This window comes from Portunus trituberculatus, chromosome 20 (genome assembly GCF_017591435.1).
Source record: "Portunus trituberculatus isolate SZX2019 chromosome 20, ASM1759143v1, whole genome shotgun sequence".
Classification (NCBI taxonomy): Eukaryota; Metazoa; Arthropoda; class Malacostraca; order Decapoda; family Portunidae; genus Portunus; species Portunus trituberculatus.
In genome coordinates this window covers 8,355,684-8,380,246 of record NC_059274.1, presented here as the reverse complement: position 1 = coordinate 8,380,246, position 24,563 = coordinate 8,355,684, and the positions used below count along the sequence as shown (strand labels likewise).

The window sequence follows — 24,563 nt, the reverse complement described above, 5'->3', positions numbered from 1 at the left end:
AATATATGAGTGGAGTAAAGAGTGGCAGATGGAATTTAATATAGACAAGACCCATGTTATGAAAATGGGAAGAAGTAGATACAGACCAAACTGGGATTACAGGCTGGGTGATGAGAAAATTAAAGAGACCAATGAGGAGAAAGACTTAGGAGTAACCGTGCAAAACACTTTGTCACCGGAGAAACACATTAACAAGATTTTTGGGAAAACATACATGCTTCAAAATATTGGCCTTGCATTCCACTACCTAGATGAAGGAATGATGAAGAAGATATTATGTACCTTAATAAGACCCTAGGTAGAATATGCAGTATGTGTCTGGTCACCACATATGAAGAAAAATGTGAAAAAGGTAGAAAGGGTACAGAGGCTGGCAACAAGGATGGTACCAGGACTCAGGGAGTTAGACTATGAGGAAAGACTGAGGAAGCTGGGGCTGACCACATTAGAAGAGAGAAGAACAAGAGGAGACATGATAACTATGTATAAATTGGTGAACAAGATTGACATACTGGATAGAGTTGATAAAGGTGACCACAAGTAATCATCTCCGAGGACATGGAAAGAAGCTAATAAAGGACATCTGTCTAAATGACGTGAGAAAATACAGTTTCCCGCATCGTAGCATTGATAAGTAGAATAAACTGAGCAGTCATGTCGATGATGCGGTGTGTGTCAATCAGATGAAAGAGAGATATGACAGGAATGGACAAGGAGACAGGACACAGAGAGCTTAGCTCGGGCCCTGTAATACACAAATAGGTAAATACAAATAGGTAAATACACACACACACACACACACACACATAAACACACACACAAAAACTACAACTAGGTAAATACAACTAGGTAAATACACAAGTAAATTAGAATTAAGAGATTACATAAAGAAAGAAGAACTAGATATTGTATGCCTGGTTGAAACAAAATTAAATGAAGCAATAAAAACAGACATGGATAATAGGTATAATATATGGAGGAGAGACAGAGTGGGTAAAGGAGGAGGAGTCATGATGATGTTAAGGAAAAGCAGAAGTATGTACTGTATACTAAGATACATATTAATAAAAAAGAGTTAACAATCATTGGAACATATGTGCCACCAAAAACAAATTCATGGACCAATCTAGAATATAAAGACATGATAGATGACACAATAAGGAGTCTAATGAGAATCATTAAAGAAAGGAGAGCAGTGATATTAGTAGGAGATTTCAACTGTAAGGAGGTGGACTGAAAAAATTATGAAAGTGGTATGGGGGAAGAAGCCTGGGGAGATAGATTCCTGAATCTAATGATAGATAATATGATGGACCAAAGAGTAAAGGAAAACATAAGATTCAGAGGAAACGATGAGCTGGCAAGATTGGACCTGGTTTTTACAAGGGGTATACAAATGAACAATGATATTAGATATAAGTGCCCATTGGGAAAGAGTGACCATGTAATATTAGAAATGGATATAGAAGAGGGAAAGGAAGATAGAGACAAATCATACAAAGGAGACTGATTAAACTACAGAGAGGCTGATATTGAGAATCTCAAGAACTATTTTAAAAATGTTAACTGGGAGGAGATGGAAAACTCAGAGAGGATGCAAGAGAAATATAACTTATTTTTGGAAATATACAAAACAGGAGTCAGGGAATATGTCATGAAATATAGACCTAAAGAAGGAAAGAAAGATTGGTTTAACGAAAGGTGTGCTAGGGCAAAGGAAAAAAGAGATGGTGGAGCATGAAAAACGTGGAGAAATAGAAATCCAGAAAATAAGGAAAACTTCAAAGCAGTGAGAAATGAATATGCTAAGGTGAGGAAGGAAGAAGAATAGAACTATGAAAAGGACATTGTCTAAAAATGTAAGGCGCAACCAAAATTTTTCTAGATTCATAAATGGAAAAATAAGGCAAAAAGAAGCAATAGAAAGGTTAAAAGGAGAGAACGGGATGGTGGAAGACCCAAAAAGTATGGCAGAACTGTTAAATAGTAAATTTCAGGAGGTCTTTACTAAGGAATCCAAATTCAAATCACCACAGGGTAATAGAGAAACTGTCTATATGAAAGAGATTAAAGTAACCAAGCTTGAAATAAAAGAGTTGATGACGGAATTAGATGAAGAGAAGGCAATGGGACCGGATGAAGTCTCAAGCAGAATATTAAAGGAATGTAGGGAAGAACTAGCAAGTCCTATATACATCATAAAATGCTCAATAGAAAATGGAACAGTACCAGTAGAATGGAAAAGAGCTGAGGTGCTTCCCATGCATAAGAAAGGAAGGAAGGAAGAACCTTTAAATTACAAACCGGTATCACTAACTAGTGTAATATGCAAGATGTGTGAAAGAGTAATAAAGAAACAATGGATTGAGTTTCTTGAAGACAACAAATTATTATCAAATACAGGCAACCCCCACTTAATGAAGGTTCACACAAAGAAATTTCGCTACAATGAAGGTTTAATTTTACTACCATCTGCTCGTTTAACGAACACCAAAATCGCTTTGACGAAGTTTTATCCAGGTAATTTTTTCCAAGTTTGAAAGCCCTGCCATATCATGCAAACCGACAGGCTTTTGAATATACCAGCGCTTCTCATGGACGAAACATGAACTACTGGAAAACAATAAGAGCGTCAGAGCAGTGTTTCACTCAAAAAAAACATGCAATGTGTAGCGTGCTAAGAAGACTAGGAAGTCTCTTACTCTCGAAGTGAAGCTGGATATTATTCACAGACACATAGAGGCGAGAAAACTAACAGCATTGCTGAATCTTGACTCCATCTACTGTCTCTATTATTTTCAAGTCAGCAGACTCTATTAAGAAGGCTAGTGAGACTGTATCTTCCTTGCAAGCTAGAAGAACCTTCTGAACTCATGACTCTACAATGGATAAAATGGAAAGTCTTGTGGAAATATGGTACATAAGTTTTGTATGTGATACAATGATGTGCCCTTTGTTTATATTCCACAGATTGAGGAAGTGTTTCACTCTCCTCCTTCATAAATTTAAGATCATCAACATTATAAAGTTACGTACATACATACATCAGTGTGCGTTATAATGACTTAAATTAAAACTGCCTAAATGTTTAACTTCATAATCTTTACTTTCATTAAATCTTTCATTGTACTATGATGCACTCTCGCTTTGTTTACTCACAATGGAAGTTCAAGTCAGAAACTTGATAATGGTTCGCAATGAAGGTTTTTAGGAACAATTCATTAAGAATAGCCAATTTGGTTTTAAAAAAAAGGTTGGTCGTGTGTAACAAATTTACTGAGTTTCTACTCTGGAATAGTTGACAGAGTACAAGTGAGAGAGGGATGGATTGACTGTATTTATTTGGATTTAAAAAAGGCATTTGATAAAGTGGCACATGAAAGATTACTGTGGAAGTTAGAGGAGAAGGGTGGCTTAAAAGGAAGCACATTGAGATGGATGGAAAATTATTTGAAGGGAAGAGAAATAAGGATGGTAGTTAAAGATATGAAGTCCAAGTGGAGAGCAGTAGAAAGCGGAGTGCCACAGGGGTCAGTATTGGCACCAATACTTTTTCTCATATATATATATATATATATATATATATATATATATATATATATATATATATATATATATATATATATATATATATAAACGACATGCCAGAGGGAGTGAACAGCTACATAAATCTGTTTGCAGACGATGCAAAACTGTGCTGAGTTATAAAGCAAAGAGAGGATTGTGAAATACTGCAGGAAAACTTAAACAAGATCTGGAAATGGAGTAAAAAATGGGAGATGGAATTCAACGTGGACAAAAGCCATGTCATGGAAATGGGAAAGAGTGAAAGACGACCAGTGGGAATCTAAAAGATGGGAGATGAAGTAGAACTAGAAAAAGTAAAAAGGGAAAAGGACTTGGGAGTGACGATGGAAGAAAACAATCAACCGGTAAGCCATATTGATAGAATTTTCAGAGAGACATATAATTTGCTAAGGAATATTGGATTAGCATTTCACTACATGGACAAAGAAGATGAAGAAATTGATAAGTACTATAATAAGATCAAGATTGGAATATGAAGGAGTTGTGTGGAGCCCCCATAAAAAGAAACACATAAGGAAGTTGGAGAGGCTACAAAAATGGCTACAAGAATGGTTCCAGAATTTGAAGACAACAAATTATTATTATTAAAGGCTATGGATCTACCAACCCTAGAACAGAGAAGGGAGAGACGGGATCTGATACAAGTTTATAAATTGATTAATGGAATGTGGATAATGAGAAACTGATCCTGAGAGAAGAATATGACATTAGAAGCACAAGATTGCATAGTAAAAAACTGAGGAAGGGAAGATGTCTGAGAGATGTTAAAAAAATATAGTTTCCCACAAAGATGTGTTGAGACTTGGAACAGTTTGAGTGAGGAAGTGGTGTCAGCAATGAGTGTGCATAGCTTTAAAGAAAAATTGGATAAATGTAGATATGGAGACAGGGCCACAAAAGCGTAAAGCCCAGGCCCTGTAAAACTACAACTAGGTAAATATAACTAAGTAAATAAATACACACACACAAACACACACACACACTGCCAACACCGCACTGAGAAGACGTGCTGAGCAGCTCCCAGGTAAAGAGCTTCATCAGGCGTTGGAGCCTGGCCTAGATGTTTGTACAGGAGGATAGGGGACCATAGGGTTCTCCTCTCTCCATAATAAAGATTTTGGATCATGTAGATGGAAAAATGGAAAGAGAAACAGAACTGAGTGGCACAGCCAGATGATTGACATAAAAACAAATGCCATCTTGTGAATATCCACAAGTTATTGAAACACCTGTTGGACTGAGGAGATTTAAAGACGAAAAAGGAAATATGACGAGATTGCTAAGCATGGAAAGAGACATAAGGCACATGAAGGAAGTGATGGCAAATTTAATGGACAAGCAGGACAAACTGATAACAGAAAACAGAGCTGAGATTGAGATTAGTCAAATGTGAGAAGGTCAGTGTAATCAATCAGGGATTAAAGGAGTTACAAGAGATCAAGAAACAAAATGATATACTAAAAGCTACATGTCATGACTACGAAAACACTTTAAGGAGCCTACAGAAAAAAGTACAGGATGAGATTGAGGACAGAGTAGAAATTGGATTGGGTGAAAACAAGCTGAAGGAATTATGAAATGCATGGAAACAAGAACATGAAGAGGAAAAACTTAAATTTTCAGAGGTAGTAAAGAGACAAATTCAGGAAAAAACAAAAGACACTGTTATACAAGTAATTAAGGAGAAAGAAGATCTAGTGAGAGATATAGTGGATAAGAGGAAATGTTTCGTGACTTTGGGGATGAAGGAAAAATAAAATCCAAACAGAGAGAGAATTGGCCAAAACTATTATCAAACAGGGCCAGGACAACACACAGGAACTGGAACAGGAGGAGGAGGAAGTGATTAGGTTGGGAAGATTTAGTGAAGAGGGTAGGAGACCAATGAAAGTGAGAATGAGGTGGAGGAAATTATGACAAAAAAAGGGAAGCTGGCCAATGATACTGAACATAAAGATATATGGATAAAAAGAAATATGAACCTAGAGGAGAGGGAAAAAGAGAAAGTCTTTAGAAATGAAGCTAAGGAAAAAAACAGGAAACGGACGGAGATGAAAAAAAAAAATTCTACTGGAGGGTTCTAGATATGAGACTAAAGAAGTGGTATCTACAGAAGAAGGAGGAAGTCGTGGAGGAGGCAAGAAATTAAGAGTGATTTATACTAATATAGATGGGTTGTTATCCAGCATGTTGGAGGTTAGGGATTATTTGAAAGAAAAAAAAGCCGGATGTAATGTGCATCATTGAAACTAAACTAAGAGCGAAGATCCATGTTAACTTTAAGGAGGAGGGATATAAAAGATGGAGAAGAGAGAGACAGGAATGGTAAAGGGGGAGGAGGAGTGCTAATAATGATTCGTGATAATATATGTGTGGAGGATGTTCAATATGGTGAGGGCAATGTGGAAGTAATGGGAGTAACTATCAAAACAGAGGAATTGAAAAAAAAAAAAAAAAAAAAAAAATCATAGTTACCTAAGGCAAATACATGGGGAACTGAAGAACATAAAGATATGCAAAGAGAGGTGATTAAGTGCTTAGATAATATGTTGAGAAGAGATGAAATAATACCTTTAGTTGGAGACTTTAACTGTAAAAAAAAATAAACTGGAGAGAGATGGGAGTAATGGATAATGCTGGACAGTGGAGCAAGGTGTTACAGTTAACTATGATAAATACAATGGACCAGTAGGTGGAGGAGTCAACAAGGTACAGGGGGGAAGAAGAACCATCGTTGCTTAACCTAGTATTCACAAAGAAACCAGAGCCCCCTCCCAGCATACAATACAGGCAACCCCCACTTAACGAACGAGTTACGTTCCTAAAAAAAACGTTCGTTGCACGAATTTTCGTTAAATGAACCAATCAATGACTTGAACTTCCATTGAGAGTAAACAAAGTGAGAGTGCATCATAGTACAGTAAAAGGTTTAATGAAAGTAAAAATTATGAAGTTAAACATTTAAGCACTTTAATTTACGACCAAGTCATTATAATGTACACTAATGTATGTATGTAAGTAACTTTATAATATTGATCTTCAATTTATGAAGAGAAGGAGAGTGAAGCGGGAGAGACGCTAGCCGGCAACCTGTGGAATGCAAACAAATGGCGCATCATTGTACCGCATACAAAACTTATGTACCACATTTCCACAAGGCTTTCCATTTTATCCATTGAAGAGTCACAAGTTCAGGTGGTTCTTTTAGCCTGCAAGGAAGATACAGTCTCACCAGCCTTCTTAATAGAGTCTGCTGACTTGAAAATAGTAGAGACAGTAGATGGAGTCAAGCCATGGTGTCTGTGAATAATACCCAGCTTCACTTTGAGAGTAAGAGACTTCCTTTTCTTCTTAGCAATGCTAGGTGACATTGCAGGGATGGTTGCAGGGCATTTTGGTGGCATGTTGAGCGTGAGATGATGAGCTGGTGTTGGACCCTGTTTTTGTTTTGAACTAAGAGCGGAGAAGGGTAGGGGAGTGAGTGGTGTGCGTTTTGTCCACAAGAGGTGCTGGTGTATTCAAAAGCATGTCAGCTTGCGTGATACAGCGGGGCTTTCAAGATTGGAAAAAATTACCTGGATAAAATTTTGTTAAAGCGAGTTTGGTGTTCGTTATATGAGCAGGTGGTAGTAAAAGGAAACGTTCGTTGTAACGAAATTTCATTGTGTGAACGTTCGTTAAGCAGGGGATTGCCTGTACCTTAGTCCAATGGGAAGAAGTGATCATGTGACATTAGAGCTAGAAATACAGGAGGAGGGTGGGATAAGTTACAGAGATGACTACAAAAAAAGAGAGATTAAATTATGCAAGAGCAGATTTTTCAAAATTAAGGAACTTTTTTGCTGACATAAAATGGACAAACATTATGTACGAAAAGACAATACAATGAAAATATGAAATATTCTTACAGAAATACAACGAAGGAGTAAAATATGTACCTTTTTATAGTTAGAAAAAAAATACTCACTTGGTACAATGCTAAATGCACAGAAGTGAAAAGGGCAAAAGATAAAGCTTGGAAGAACCTCATAAAGCAGAGAAATGACAATAACAGACGCCAGTATAAGAATGCAAGAAATAGAAAAACAATGGGGCTGGATGGTGTATCACGCTGGATACTAAAATAATGTAAAGAGCAACTACTGAACCTAATTTGGGAAATAATTACAAGTTCACTAAATGAAGGGAAAGTTCCACTAGAATGGAAAAGAGCCAACGCAATACTGATTTTTAAAGGAGGAAAGGCAACTGAGCCATAAAATTACAGACCGGTGTCACAAGCGTTATGGGTTAAACATCTGGAAAAACAAGTCATATCAAACAGACAATTTAGGTTCAAGACAGGACAGTCATGTGTGTCGAACTTATTAAGCTTCTACTCGAGAGTAATAGAAGGACTGGAAAGCAGAGATGGATGGGTGGAAACAGGATACCTGGATATAAAAAAGGCTTCTGATAAAGTCCCTCATGGAAGACTACTTTGGAAACTAGAAAACATAGAAGGACTGGAAGGAACTTTGTTAGAATGGACAAGAGATTATTTGAAGGATAAGGAGATGAGAACTGTGATCAGAGATACATACTCATCTTGGGGTAAAAATAACTAGCGAAGTGCCACAAGGGTCATTATCACCCTCCATTATGTTTCAGATTTATGTAAATGACATTCATAATGGGATAAACAGTTACATTAATTTATTTGCTGATGATGCAAAGCTATAAGAGTTATCAAAACCCGGGAGGACTGTTTGTTGTTACAGGACGATATAAACAGAATCTATGAGTGAAGTAAGAAGTGGAAATTGGAGTTCAATGCCAAGAAATGTCATGTAATGGAACTATGAAAGAGCAAAAGAAGACTGTTATGGAACTATCTGATGGGAGAGTAACAAATAATGAAGACTAAAGAGGAAAAAGATCTGGGAGTAATTATACAGGAAAATCTGAACCCCACAAAACACATTAGAAAGATATTTGAATTATCATATAAAATGTTGACTAATATAAGAGTGGCATTTTAATTCATGGACAAAGATATGATGAAAAAATAATCACAAACATGATACGTCCAAAGCTGGAATATGCAGCTGTGGTATGGTCTCCAAGCTTTAAAAAAGATATAAGAAAATTAGAATGGATAAAGAAGATTGCTACAAAGATGGTGCCGCAACTAAAGGACCTAACATATGAGGAACGGCTGATGGAAATAGGACTACCAACCTTACAAGATTGAAGAGAACAAGGAGACCTAATAACAATGTACAAGATAGTCAATGGCATTGAAAAGATAGACAAGGAAAACCTGGTGCTGGTGACAGAAGAAGATAGGACAAGAGGTCACGTAAAGAAGATCAGGATGAGGCAGTCAGAAGGATATTGGAAAATACAGTTTTCCACACAAAATGTGGAGAAATGAAATGCATTGAATAATGAAGTTGTTACAGCACATAATATGCATAACTTTAAGGAAAAATTGGATAAATAGGGACAGAGAAAGGATACTATGAGCCCCACTCCAACCTTTACAATACAAGTAGGTAAATACAACTAGGTAAAAACACACAAACACACCTGATACAAGTTTATAAATTGATCAACGCAATGGACCAAGTGGATAATGAGAAACTGATCCTGAGAGAAGAATATGACATCCGAAGCACAAGATCACATTGTAAAAAGCTGAGAAAAGGAAGATGTCTGAGAGATGTTAAAAAATATAGTTTCCCGCAAAGATGTATTGAGACGTGGAATAGTTTAAATGAAGAAGTAGTGTCTGCAACGAGTGTGCATACTTTTAAAGTAAGATTGGATAAGTGTAGATATGGAGACGGGGCCACACGTGCATAAAGCCCAGGACCTGTAAAACTATAACTAGGTAAAACTAGGTAAATACACGAGACGCGGTTGAGGAAGGATGCACTGGCGCCGTTCCGACAATCAGCTGATCTTCACTACATACCTGTTGTACAGTATTTACAGTGGCCTAGGCAGGTAGTGTGGACTCATCTTTTTTTTTTTTTTTCATGAAATCCATTATTAAGGAATCATGAGTGAAAAAGAGATTCCATCAAAATGCAGACATAAGACTAGAGAAGGAATGAAAGCTGATGATGACTATGTTGGTGAGGGAGAGCGCGTATACTTCACTACTTAAGAGAGTGTTAAATATTGAACATAAACTAGATAAATTGATAAAGGAGAATATGGAAATGAGAGACTGAAGAACAGGAAAAAGAGTTTATAAAACTGAGAGAAAGGGTAAAAAAAAAAGTGGAAGAAAACGAAGCTAGGCTATGAGCGGAAAACAAAGAACTAAAAAGGGAAGTAGCTAACTACAAGAAGCAGATGGAAGAAGGACTCGGTAAAGCCGAGAAAGAAAAGAGAAGCTGAAAGATCTAGTAAACAAGGAAGAGGAAAGAGTACAGAACGTGATTAAAAAGAAGTACAAGCATGGAGAGTCCAAGATAAGAAAGATAAGGCTGATTTTCAGGAGGTGATTCAAGAACAACTTAAAGAAAAGAAGAAAATATGACAAACAAAATGATAGGAGTCCTCAAGACAAAAGAAAATCTAGTTAGAGAAATTGCAGAAAAAAGAAGAGTGTAGTCGTATTTGGAATAAAAGAAAAAATATAAAATATAGACCAAAAAGAGAAAAGAAGAAATGAAATCAGTCAAAGACCTACTGAAGAATCTAAACGACGAAGATAGGCAGAACTTGGAAGAGGAAGTAGAAGAAATAAACAGAATGGGACCATATCAAGAAGGAAAACGAGACCAATTAAAATACTACTAAAATCACAAGCAGCAACAGAAGAAATATTATATAGAACAACAAAACTTAGAGAAACAGAAGGCTGCAAGGATATCTATATAATGAGAAAAATAGAAATGAGGAAGAAAGGAAGAGATACAATGAACTGGCAGCAGCAGTAAGGAAAAGAATAATGAAAGGTCAGAAGAGGAAAAAGGCATTTTTTGGAGAATTCTAGGAGACAGGATAAGGAAATGGTATATAAACGAGAAGGAAGAGAAAAAGTGGAACAAGTTTAACTAAAAATGATAAAGGCAAAAGACTAAAAATGATGTATACGAACATAGACGGGTTTTATCAAGTAAATTAGAATTAAGAGATTACATAAAGAAAGAAAATCCAGATATTGTATGCCTGGCTGAAACAAAACTAAATGAGGCAATCAAAATAGACTTGGATAATAGGTATAATGTATGGAGAAGAGACAGAGTGGGTAAAGGAGGAGGAGTCATGATAATGTTAAGGAAGGAGATAGTGATAAACCAAGTGGAATGTGGGAAGGAAAAGCAGAAGTATTGTATGTTAAGATGCATATTAATAAAAAAGAGTTAACAATCATTGTAACATATGTGCCACCAAAAACAAATTCATGGACCAATCAAGAATATAAAGACATGATAGATGACACAATAAGGAGTCTAACGAGAATCGTTAAAGAAAGGAGAAAAGTGATATTAGTAGGAGATTTCAACTGTAAAGAAGTGGACTGGGAAAATTATGAAAGTGGTATGGGGAAGAAGCCTGGGAGAAAGATTCTGAACCTAATGATAGACAATATGATGGACCAGAGAGTAAAGGAATGCACAAGATTCAGAGGAAACGACGAGCCGGCGAGATTGGACCTAGTTTTTACAAGGGTATACAAATGAATGATGATATAAGATATAAGTGCCCATTGGGAAAGAGTGACCATGTAATATTAGAAATAGATATAGAAGAGGAAAGGAAGATAGAGACGATTCATACAAAGGAGACCGATTAAATTACAGAAAGGCTGATATTGAGAATCTCAAGAACTATTTTAAAACGTAAACTGGGAGGAGATGGAAAACTCAGAGACAATGCAAGAGAAATATAACTTATTTTTGGAAATATACAAAACAGGAGTCAGGAATATGTCCCAAAATATAGACCTAAAGAAGAAGGAAAGAAAGATTGGTTTAATGCAAGGTGTGCTAGGGCAAAGGAGAAAAGAGATGGAGCATGGAAAAGGTGGAGGAGAAATAGAAATCCAGCAAATAAGGAAAACTTCAAGGCAGCGAGAAATGAATATGTTAAGGTGAGGAAGGAAGAGGAAAAGAACTTGAAAAGGACATTGTCGAAAAATGTAAGGAGCAACCAAAATTGTTCTATAGATTCATAAATGGAAAAATTAGGCAAAAGAAACAATAGAAAGGTTAAAAGGAGAGAACGGGATGGTGGAAGACCCAAAAGTATGGCAGAACTATTAAATAATAAATTCCAGGAGGTCTTTACTAAGGAATCCAAATTTGAAAGGCCACAGGGTAATAGAGACAATCTATATGAAAGAGATTAAAGTAACCAAGCTTGAAATAAAAGAGTTAATGAAGGAACTGGATGAAGAGAAGGCAATGGGACCAGATGAAGTCTCAGGCAGAATACTGAAAGAATGTAGGGAAGAACTAGCAAGTCCTATATACAACATCATAAAATGCTCAATAGAAAATGGAACAGTACCAGTAGAATGGAAAAGAGCTGAGGTGGTTCCCATATATAAGAGTGGAAGGAAGGAAGAACCTTTAAATTACAGACCAGTATCACTAACTAGTGTAATATGCAAGATGTGTGAAAGAATAATAAAGAAACAATGGATCGAGTTCCTTGAAGACAACAAATTAATATCAAATAGCCAATTTGGTTTTAAGAAAAGACGGTCTTGTGTAACTAATTTATTGAGTTTCTATTCTAGAATAGTTGATAGAGTACAAGAGAGAGAGGATGGGTTGACTGTATTTATTTGGATTTAAAAAAGGCGTTTGACAAAGTGCCACATGCAAGATTACTATGGAAGTTAGAGGAGAAGGGTGGCTTAAAAGGAAGCACATTGAGATGGATAGAAAATTATTTGAGGGGAGAGAAATAAGGATGGTAGTTAAAGATATGAAGTCCAAGTGGAGAGCAGTAGAAAGCGGAGTGCCACAGGGGTCAGTATTGGCACCAATACTTTTCCTCATTTATATTAATGACATGCCAGAAGGAGTGAACAGCTACATAAATCTGTTTGCAGATGATACGAAACTGTGCAGAGTTATAAAGCAAAAAGAGAATTGTGAAATACTGCAAGAAGACCTAAACAAGATATGGGAATGGAGTAAAAAGTGGGAAATGGAATTCAATGTGAACAAAAGCCATGTCATGGAAATGGGAAAGAGTGAAAGACGACCTGTGGGAAACTATAAGACGGGAGATGGAGTAGCACTGGAGAAAGTTAAAAAGGAAAAGGACTTAAGAGTGACGATGGAAGAAAACAATCAACCAGTAAGCCATATTGATAGAATTTTTAGAGAAACATATAATCTGGACAAAGAAATGATGAAGAAATTGATAAGTACTATAATAAGACCCAGATTGGAATATGCAGGAGTAGTGTGAACCCCTCATAAAAAGAAACACATAAGGAAATTGGAGAGACTACAAGAATGATTCCAGAATTTGAAGGGATGACATATGAGGAGAGACTAAAGGCTATGGATTTACCAACCCTGGAACAAAGAAGGGAGAGAGGAGACCTGATACAAGTTTATAAATTGATCAACGGAATGGACCAAGTGGATAATGAGAAACTGATCCTGAGAGAAGAATATAACATCCGAAGCACAAGATCGCATAGTAAAAAGCTGAGAAAAGGAAGATGTCTGAGAGATGTTAAAAAATATAGTTTCCCGCAAAGATGTATTGAGACGTGGAACAGTTTAAATGAAGAAGTAGTGTGCATACTTTTAAAGTAAGATTGGACAAGTGTAGACATGGAGACGGGGCCACACAAGCATAAAGCCCAGGCCCTGTAAAACTACAACTAGGTAAATACACACACACACACACTGGACAAACGTAATACATTGAAGGAAAAACTGTCCACACAAATTAAACCACTCACTGCCTAACAGAAATATTACTCACTCTGGCCAGATGACAGCAAATAAGAATAGATTGTTATAACCACCTCCTTGAACAAATCCTAAGCAGAAATAAAGAAACATAAGACAAAGTTATCCTGTTTGAAATCTAGGCACCCAACAAAGTACATAATGGTAAATACTCACGACTGAGACATGCTGAGGTTTGCCAGGTTCTCAGAGAGTGTAGTTGAGCTGTTCAAAATTGCATCCTTGGATGACAAAATATCACCTTCTGTGTTGGCTGGACCCCCACACTCCTTGCTGCTTTTGTTGTCCTTGTTGCTTGAACTACTTTTGTTACTCTTAGGGACATCAGCCTTGTCAGACTTGCCCAATTCAGACTTCGTGTCATCACCAGAGCTCAACTGAGAGGTGAGCAGGCCGGCCTCAGCATCAGAGGTTGAGAAAAGGCGGTTGATCTGCTCTGTCATGCGCTGGGTGGTGGAGGCACGGCCACGCTCCCGCACCTTTTCAATGAGTCCCTGAAAGTTGCTCTCATGGAAGAAGCTTGTGCCCATCAGCTTGTCCATGTATCTGTCAACACACAAAGTTGTGCAAAAATCAAACAGATAATACATTCCAAAAATAAATGGTACAACAATGGTTGCTTATTTACAACAGGAATGTACAGAACTTTAGAGAGCTTATTGCAAACAGTTTTGTTTACTCACCTGCACTCTTTATAGCAATCTAAAAGCTGCTTCATAACTGCTGTTGTCTGGAGTGCTGGATTCTGAGTGAATATCTCCTCAAGGCGGCTCATGGCTATCCGCGCCTTCTCTATGTTGGCAACGAGGCGGGTCTTCAGCAGACCTTCACTCTCACTCTCACTCTCTCTGTATCGAAGAAGTTTTCTTATTATGCCAAGTTCAGTAGCATCAATGACATTAAATAGGTGTGGGTTTTAATAGGTATGGTGCAGTACACGGCCCACACATAATGCACAACACCACCCAAAAACAAAAACTACAAGATCCACTTTGCTATTATATAAGCATTACAAGAAACACTGGCCAAGGGGCCTGGACTTACTCTGCAATGACAGAGTGTTCACTCTCTGTCTCCCATGACTCATCTGAAGCTGTGTCATCCCAAAGTTCTCCTTCATCAGAGTCGTATTCCCCAACTTTATACAAATCCTGAGGGTAACACACTGACTTCTGGCCATCCACCCACCACACACTCACCTGTAAAAATGGTGAATTACTACTGTGCAAAACAAGCAGTTCTGTCCCCACAAAGCTGATTCCCTTCCTTCTTTTTAGTATTCAAGTGACTAGCAACAGTGATTTTCATGATGGGATATGAAGTGAAGTAGCAAATCTCAAAAATTTGTCACCTCTGTTTGCTGACTTGGCTCTCCTCATCTTGTTTCACTCTACTTGACTTTAATAATTTCATGATATCTGATCATTATCCTTACTAGATTCAGTATCATCAAAAAGGAAAGAATGAATGTAAGATTATCAAACACTTTGCAATCAAAATAACTATCAGCCAATGAGAACACACTTCTCCACTGGGAAAGTTGTCCAGCACTTGTCCAGTGTAACAGTTCTGGTTCTCTTCAAAGTTGGCGACCCTGATAACTACTGAGCCAGGACGGTAGCGGAAGTCTGGGTGATCCCTCAAGTCATACACACTCATCTCTTGCTGACTCAGAAGCTGAGGTCTGCAGCAGGTGGAAAACAATATCAATTGCACCATTTCCTACAATACAAGAAGTCTATGCTAAAAATATAGACAATAAGATGAGATACATCAAGAAAAATCACTCTGCTAGCCAATACCACAGCATTATCTCTTGGCTGCTGACTAAATTCTTTGCAATCTGTAATTCACTAAATGATATAAAGAAATGGACAAGTAATGTAAGAAATAAGATGGAAAACTTTCATATTATACTCAAGATAGATAACAACCAAAACACAAAATGTTCCCCAATCCTCTAAACACCACAGGCTCAACTCACTGTGGATCACTTCCAGCAGTGTAGGTTCTGAACCACTTCACAATGGAAGTTCTGCCAGCATGGTCTACCTTCTGCACAACGCCATACTCATGTGGGTCTATGTTGTCTTTTTGCTCCACCACAAAGTCCCCAGGAAAGAATTCCTGGTCATCAAGATGGTGGATTGGATAGAGAACAGTTGACAGGATTGCCTTCTCCAAGGTGCCATCCTGATGATCAAAATGTTCTGCTCTTAAAAACTGCACTCACTATAAAAGCTTGCACTCACCATTACTTGTAAGTGACTAGAAAAACTATAAGATATAACCCAAAGCATAAAATGAAAATACAGTTTAATGAAGGAAAGATGGATAATTTCAATTCAATATGTCATTCTATTTCTAAAGAGGCATTTTCTTTCCTATCCCATGATGTTAACTTCCATTCTTACATATTACTCCCTCATAAGCATTAGACAGATGATAATGGTTACTGCAAGGTATCAAGATACTCTGCTCATAAAGACTTGTGCCACATTGCACTGATATCTTTTCATATCAATCGGACTCACTTGCCACACTACATCCGCCTTTGAAGTTGTCATCAATGTCTCCACCACCAGCTGGTCACCTGGCTTGATGGTGGCGGCCTCACTTGGAGCTTTCCTCTTGGCCCTTTTAAGTTTACGTTTCTTCATCATTTTTGTCATTAATGCAGGACCTTTCTTGTTGCGTTTCCCTTTAATAAGAGTAAATTCAAAACATTGTTGCCATCTTACAGACCTGTGCTATGACACCAGAATCACTGCAAGAGTAATTGTAACAATCATCCAAGTCACAAAAACACCCTGTCAAATACATAATGAATTTCCGAACTTAGAATAAACTATATAAAGTTCAAGGCAACATTATCATCTGCAACCAACAAATGTTTCCAAAAAGAAGAAAAAGTTCATGAGAAAAATGCTGATGTATTAAGCTTTGACCACTAAATTTTAACAAATAAGAATAAAGGTAGAACTTCAAACATATAAATTTTTTAAAAATTTAATTTTTCCAGTAATGCAGGGAAAATATGCAAAAATCAACACCTACAGATTTGTGTGAGTGTATCAAGCAGCAACTCACCAGTGGATCCTGTGGAAGCACCACTGCTGATGGAGGCAGTGTCCGAACAGTCATCTGTGTCCACATCAATGTAACCATCGCTGTCATTAGTGCCGTCCTCCTTGTTGTTCTCCACAGGGACACCTCCATCAGCACCTTCCACATCCTTTATGACTGTCACTTCAAACTCTAAATACAAATACACAACTTTGTGAAAAATATTTTGCACCTGTGTGAGTCGGAGTGATAACGCACAAAGCCATTCTTCACCTCCTCCCCACCATACACACACACACACACACACTTATATCAAACTTAAATAAGTAATCTTCAATTGCCCACAGGATATTTATATGAAGCAGCTATGAATCTATGCAATTTAGAATTACTATCATTACATTATTACTTTTGATACACACCATAAAACAGCTACAATTGTACATTAACCTAACAGACTTCAGAACCTTATTACTGATATTTGAACATTAAATTTATGCCAGCACTGTTAATGCTTCACTACAAATCTTTACCTGTATTTTCACTTGCTTGAGGTGGAACAACAGGAGGATCTGCAAGAAAGTCATTAAGAGGCAATAAGCATATACTTCAAGCACAATGTGACCTGGTATCCCCACTTAGCAGCATGCTCTATAAAGGAAAATTGTATTACATTCACCAAAGAGAAGCCTTTCCATGAGGTTTCCCGATCAGGTTATTTTGAAGCTATTGGCAATGCACTAAAGGACCTTCACTCATGATAGACATACTTCAAAATGTTAGGAAGCTGATTCTATACAGTATCTGGTTTACTAGTACATCAGTACATTAGTAATGGACAAATGCAGTATAAAAGAAACATTCAAAAGCCCTATGTCCAGTTGCTATGAAAATTCTAGTACTCTCTCTCTCTCTTTTTACAACTTCAGTTTATTGTTATGATTTTTAATTACTTGCAATTATGAACACACACACGCACATACACACATTCAGAACTATTCTTCATAATACAAAATATATTACATATACTCAAATTAAATTCCAAAGCTAAACTTATTCAAATGTTATACAAAAAAAATAATAGCACACAAATTACACAAAAAAAATTCCATGCAAAATGCTAAGTATGTATAATCTGAGTGGGTGTCAAAAAGGCAGACAAAGAAAGCACTCAGTTAAACACGCTAAGTCTTACACAACACTGGGCAGCATACCTGGATTCACCTCAACAGCACCAGCTAATACAGACCGAACTTTTCTTTCTGGAAGGAGTCATGAAAGGAAAAATAAAAGTAGCAAAATATTCAAGAAAAAGCAGTTAACAAAAGACTACTAGCTTCATGTGGAAATAATAACACTGTCTCAAAAAGCTACAAAGAGAAGAAACTCAGTAAAATAAATTTCTTACTTCAGAAATAAAGTATATGACTGAATGAATGTCATCCTGTTAAGTAATGCAAGTCTGTCTTCTCCTCATATAGCCTTTCCCATTCTCTGCAGAAATACATCAAACTCAACTCACGTTCTACTTTGACAAAATTCTATCCACACACAACTTTAGGAGATAACTAATAAATCCTTTGTCAAACGATGCCTCAAGATTCTAAAACACTCACCAATATCTCACTGGAATAATAAGCTAACTCATTGCATGAAGTGCAGATATTTACAATTGATAAATATTACAGTAGTTGGAAAGATGTTTCATATAGTATTTATAAAAGTTTCTGCCAAAACTATAAATGGTATTAGTGGGGTTCCCTACAGAGGAGTGATGTATCAAATAAGATAACAATGATTATGATACTATCAAATAATTTGTCATACAAAATAAAACTTATAGAAACTTTCTACCTATAGATACGCATTAAATCATCAAAACAACACAAAACTCTACCAGAAATACATAGAAGTATACGTAAGCCTAATGAAATAAATATAAAAAATGGTTGAGATAAAAAAAGAAAAACAAAAGCAGAGATTAACAACACCGCTAACTCATTAAAAGAATGAAAGCAAGAACATATTTCCATACTTGATTTATTCTTAGGTGGACGTGGCCTGAGTGGGCATGGATTGGTGTGGTCTGCTGAGAGCTGAGCTGCCATGAGCCGCCGCCACTGGTCTCGAGTCATGATCACGTCACCTTCTTTGGAGGAATAGTAGTTGCGGTCACCCAGCTGAAGAGTGCATGGCTCAAACACATTCAGCATCTTCACTCTGAAATGCAAATTACTTACTAGTACTTCTCACAAGTACTGCATCTCAACACACCTTCTCGATATGCAATGAATGAGTAACAAAACAAACTTATTTACATACTGGACATAAGCTTTGGTATTTCTCCCATGTTTTTTCCTCTGGTTTCTAATTCTCTCTTGCAATTAATTTTTATGCAACAACACTTAATCCTCTGCTATAGCGTTTCATTGCTACCACGCATACTTAAAAAGCTGCACACATGTCTATGTCACACATGAAATTAATGCTATTGCACACCCATCATTCAAAAATTCCTTGTTATGAGGTCACATGGTAGTTGAGTTTCCCTCTATACTTTTATTGAGAAATAATTCTAGACATATTTCCCAAATGTAACTATCCATCTTAGCTCCTCATCGTCCAATGTGGTACCATATTTGACAGCATATCAGCATATAGGACATCTTTTTTCAGTACTTTTACCTACCATAACTGCATGCATTATTATTTTATTACTGGTATTATTATCGTTATCAGTGTTATCACTTTAAAAACAAATTATTGTAAAAATGAAAGCAATCTAACCTGTGAGGCTGTGACACATGTTTATAAACAACACATGATTGGCACTCTGACTCAATGCCATCTAGTGATGATGAGCAACAAGTTCACTATCACAAAAAAGCACATCAACATCCTCATCATTATGGCAGCAGCAGGGAAAAGATTGAGCAACACAATCTCCTACAAACTACAAGTGGTAGATTATGCCAAGGAGCATGGCAATACAACACCAGCAAGGGCTTTAAGGCCACCTACAGAAAAAAATCACAAGTGTCTGGCAACAGCAAGAAAATCAACTTAAGAGCACAAGGAAAAATTAATGTGTTTTGCCTGTGTAATGTGGTGCTAGATTGCTTTTAACAGTACAAGCTTCAATACACTAAATACTTTTTTTCCTGAATTTAACTTGTTGAAATGGGTGTGCATCTTATATACCGTGAGCTTTAAAATGTATGTTATCATTATGATTCTTGATTAAGATTTTTCATACTGTGTTATTTCTTTATTTTCTTTACTATTATATGATATAAAACTGGGCAAAACTAACAAAAAAATGACAACTTGGAAGTCCTAGTGTCAATTTGAATTATTACCATAGATTCTTCACCAACTATCACAATTTCATCTATTGTGCAATGATAGATGTACCAATTAGGCACAATAGCAGAGGGTTGAGTGTATATCAGTTAAGAATGAAATAAATATAATAACTAATGATTTATGGTTTATTAACCCTGGCATCACTGCATTAGAAGGAAGCCTGTATATACTCAGACGACACACTTACCTCTTGAGATCTTCTCCCTGAACAAGGTACTTTGGTTGTTCTTTGTCAATATTTGGCTCATTGGAGAACGCACGGCACTGCCACCGAACACCGAGCTGCACCACCTTCAAATTGGTACACAATTTTCTGCTATCAGCCTTAGTCCCTAAACAACATGCCAGATAATTTTTTTTTATCTTACAATTAATTATGTAAATAGAATTCTCACAAAAATTCCTGTAAATGATTTCTCTTCATGTAATGGCTGTCCTTACCTGCACCTGCTCCACAGTTACTTTGATGGTCTTGCGTGGCTTGGCAAGTGCTGTCTCCATCTCCTTGGTACAATGCATCCACTCGGCCTGCTCAAAGTTAACAGCACAACCAACCAGCTGCTGGCCAGGGTAGAAGTCATAGCGACGGAATTCTGAATCCTGAGAAGAAACAACTCTTTATTGTAAGTGAGAGAGAACAAAAGGGCAAGAACGATACAGAATATATTTCATGTACCTAGCCTTTAATTACATCTACTAAAATAAAAAACAGTCAACAAAAGCAAACATTCACTGATCCAAACCAAGCATTACACTAGGCTCATACAATGTTCCAGAGATCCGAACATCATTTAAAACCTATCAGAATTTTCTCAAACATTTTATCCCTCAATTCCACAATTCATTTGAAGAGAATGTAAAAAAAAAAAAAAAAAAAAAAAAAAATTATATAAAGAAATGTTCCACAAAATAAATTCTGCAATGTTGGAATAACTGTTCATCAAAATTATTATTCTTTTGCAAATTACTGTAAGAAAATTATAAACTTAAGATTATTTGATGAAATAAAAACATTCAAGCTCAAGATAATCTTTTGTGTGAAAAAAAAACCTGCAAGTCATTAAGTTTTGAACATGAAATCTTTGGTTGCAGTTTACAGAATTCTTTAATAATACTAATTCTCCCAATTCCCTTTTCTTATGGTCCCTGAACATACTTTATGTTAGGAATTATTACATATATAATGTAATTTCAAGAAAATTATAAACTACTGAACATAATATTCATTAACATAGTAATGCTACCTTGGAAATAACAATAAAAAGACGCTCGTCAAGTATGCAAACATACTTATAAAAAGAATAAACAAAAAAATATTTTAAAAATGGACCCTAAATATCATATTGTAATCAAAATAGAAATCTATTCCTTCTTTAACAAGACTAGTACCATTAATGTTGTTTATCAAAGGAATGTTAACATCAAGTAATGAAGCAACAAGAGTAGTTAAGGAGAACAGTTCTTGTCCAGGCAATTGTGTCTACATCAAAACTATCAAAACTATGACATGACAACACAGTACATGTGGATGTATATTCTGAAAAGAAGAAAACCCCAGTGAATCTTAAGGGCATGCAAAAAAAAAAAAAAAAAAAAAAAAAAAAATTAAACTGGATAACATAATGTCAAAGGAATTTCTTTTTAAATACACAGAGACTATGGCAGGGGTCAGTCCATTTCAAATCATGAGGGACTACAGATGTACTTGTAATACTGAATGAAAAGCAACCTGCAAAAAGGCATCTTGGGCTTTCAATGTTCAGATTACTACTAAGGAAAACAGAAACAAAACACTGGAGATAAAAACTACTGCACAAAATCACAATGAATAACATTAAATCTTTAAAAAATTAGCATTGGGAAGGAACTTTGCTTTAGAACTACAGCAATGACTATGTATGTAGTGCAAACAATAAAGGATTGATATCATCAACTAAAAACCTCATTAATGGTAATACTGACATAATAGGGATTTGGATAACAGATACACAGATCAAATACATAACAACCAATACTGCAACCAAGGAAACTAAAAAGAAAGAAACAAATGTGTGTCAATGTTACAAAATCTATAAGCATCAATGTTTCTAGACTGATTTACAAATTTGTATTCATTGGACTTTTTTTTTTACTTAAAAATAAATATTAATTATTCATCTATCTATCTAGCTAGCTAGCTAGCTAGGCCTATCAAATAAAACCACCACTACTTCCAATCAGTAAAAAGCCTTGGAGGTGATCAGTCTAGAAACATAACATGCCTTTACTCCACTGCAGTCACTCACACAGTGACAGCAGCAGGTAGAAGATACAGAGTGAAGCAACAAGCTAGTGGACATAAGGCAGTTCTGAATAGATGACCATGAGCTTGAGAGACAGTTACCAGTCTAACCCTGTCTCGTGTGTCCCTCAGGTCATCCAGCTCCAGCGCCTCTCCGTCTGACATGATGCAGCGGGAGCCATCGCTGCACACCATCACCAGGCGGCACTTCACCATGTGCACCATCCCCACCCATGAGTCCAGGGCCACCGCAATGTCCGTTGTGAATTCCTGCAGGTTGCACATCCTTCATCAAGATCTTTATTCTCATCTTAGGAAAAATGATTTATAAATTACTGAGAAATATTTTCCTCAAAAAATAAAGCAAAAAACACTGTGTTAGCATGGTCTTCATGACAGTTGGGCTTGGCAGTGAGACAAACCTTACCTCTAAGGGTGTGAGATCATTGCTGTCAACATTGAGGATCACCAGGTTTGTCCCCACCACCTGCACGCTGGAGGTAACGTGCACTTGTCGGCAGTAGCCTCTCTGCGTGTCTTTGCCTCGTATAAGCCGCCGCACGACATCCCCTGGCATCAGTGACCGGTCCGCCAACCCCACCTGTCACACATTTTATTTACTCTCATTCCACTCATACATTTCTCCTTAAAGATAAATTACAGCAAAGCATTACACAATATATGTAATGATCAAACAACTTCATACATATCCACTCTTCAAAGACATACAGTGTTGAACAGTTTGAAAGGAAGTGTACATCTATTTTCCAAGTCTATCTGTACAGCATTGACACTGACAAAACACACACACATACACACACCTTATGCCTTCTGTCAAATCAGCTCTACATTTACACTTTTAAGATTTGTGGAATGCAACAAGGAAAAATTTGCACCTTCTTATTAAAAAATGGCATAAAAACACAACAACTAGTCAAAGCGTGTATCGATAACTTGTTGCCTTATACAATACCAATTCACTCTTAATTTCATCAGACTACCTGCAAATGCTGAGGAACGTGTTTAACTCTTTACAGTTCCATCATTCCTAGCTTTAGCAATGACACACACACACATCACTGCATGCCTAAAGTCGGGCAATCCTTCATTCACAATACCTAACACTTGCTCTTATGATTATCTGCAAGTGATTGACATAACCAGATGATTCTCGCACTTGTTTAATTATCCCCAACCCTGAAACACATCCCCCACCTGTCAAACCTTCCACCAACACAGGTAAGCTATGGGCTGCAGCGCCTTCTACCTATAAACCTGACCTAACCAGCTCCATGTGTTGTTGGGAATATTGACAGTAGCTACCTTGTGCTCATACCAGCCTGACAAACACCATCACCTGTCAAAGCTATGTCAACTCAGGAAAACTTTGAAATTATGACACTTTCCCATCCATGCACCTGTAAGTGTTGTGAGTAGTGTAAGCCTTCCCTGCAGCTGGTGTGACATGCATGACACCCTAATACCTCACCTTTCTCTCCGGCAGCACCTGTTCCTCCCCCTTTGGATACCAGGCCACCCTGATGCTACCCTTCGTCACCTTGTCCTCCTCGTCACCATCAGATTCTTCATCACTAGACACGAACTCTGCATTTTCCAATACCATTCCAAGCTCCAGATTTCCCTTTTTATTAAATCTGTACACTTCATCCTCGTAGAAGTATTGATACTCCTGCGCCATGTTGGACTGTGAGGTGGTCAATTGAGCTCTCAATTGGTTCCTCTGTACTGTAAATATGTGATCACTCTATAAACACTTAAGTGATATATAATGTTCGTATCATTATAATATATAAATGGCTTTTTGATATCGTTATAAATCTGAATGATGTTTAATGAATGTATAGTCGATATTATAGGCAGGCTGTCTTTTGAGCTCCCAAAGTGTTCTGGAATGTAAATAGTTGAGCATAATAAAAACACATCAGATATATTTTATTTGAATTTAAAAAAATATTCAGAGAGCTTTTAAAGTTAAAAGATAGGAAGATCAAGTGTCATAGAAGAGTAGTCAATACTGTAGCAGACGACACGCCACCACCGCCTGCAACAACTGTTACCAACACCTGTGTGTGTGTGTGTGTGTGTAGTAGTAGTAGTAGTAGTAGTAGTAGTAGTAGTAGTAGTAGTAGTAGTAGTAGTAGTAGTAGTAGTAGTAGTAGTAGTAGTAGTAGTAGTAGTAATAGTATGTAGTAGTAGACGTGCTCCATTTACACATCGGCGAGGGTTTCAAGTGCAAACTGAAGAATATATATATATATATATATATATATATATATATATATATATATATATATATATAT

At 36.8% G+C, this 24,563-nt stretch overlaps 1 protein-coding gene across 5 annotated transcripts in view; it reads right to left on the bottom strand.

Moving 5' to 3' along the window:
• Positions 1–23,969, bottom strand: part of LOC123506561 ((E3-independent) E2 ubiquitin-conjugating enzyme-like) — a 41,553-nt gene extending 17,584 nt beyond the window's left edge. For 2 of the 5 annotated variants that reach the window (XM_045258757.1, XM_045258759.1), the window contains exons 1-15: positions 23,732–23,969; positions 22,670–22,843; positions 22,345–22,512; positions 20,403–20,561; positions 20,149–20,252; positions 18,631–18,815; positions 17,810–17,857; positions 17,129–17,167; positions 16,620–16,787; positions 16,064–16,230; positions 15,514–15,722; positions 15,054–15,213; positions 14,574–14,728; positions 14,213–14,377; positions 13,686–14,075 (exon numbers count right to left, since the gene is read on the bottom strand). In XM_045258757.1, the coding sequence (XP_045114692.1) occupies positions 13,686–14,075; positions 14,213–14,377; positions 14,574–14,728; positions 15,054–15,213; positions 15,514–15,722; positions 16,064–16,230; positions 16,620–16,787; positions 17,129–17,167; positions 17,810–17,857; positions 18,631–18,815; positions 20,149–20,252; positions 20,403–20,561; positions 22,345–22,512; positions 22,670–22,843; positions 23,732–23,941 (2,501 nt within the window). In that variant the 5' untranslated portion in view covers positions 23,942–23,969. The remainder of the gene's footprint in view (positions 1–13,685; positions 14,076–14,212; positions 14,378–14,573; positions 14,729–15,053; positions 15,214–15,513; positions 15,723–16,063; positions 16,231–16,619; positions 16,788–17,128; positions 17,168–17,809; positions 17,858–18,630; positions 18,816–20,148; positions 20,253–20,402; positions 20,562–22,344; positions 22,513–22,669; positions 22,844–23,731) is intronic. The other 3 variants (XM_045258758.1, XM_045258760.1, XM_045258761.1) reach the window with 3 other exon arrangements.
• Positions 23,970–24,563: the final 594 nt, after the last annotated feature.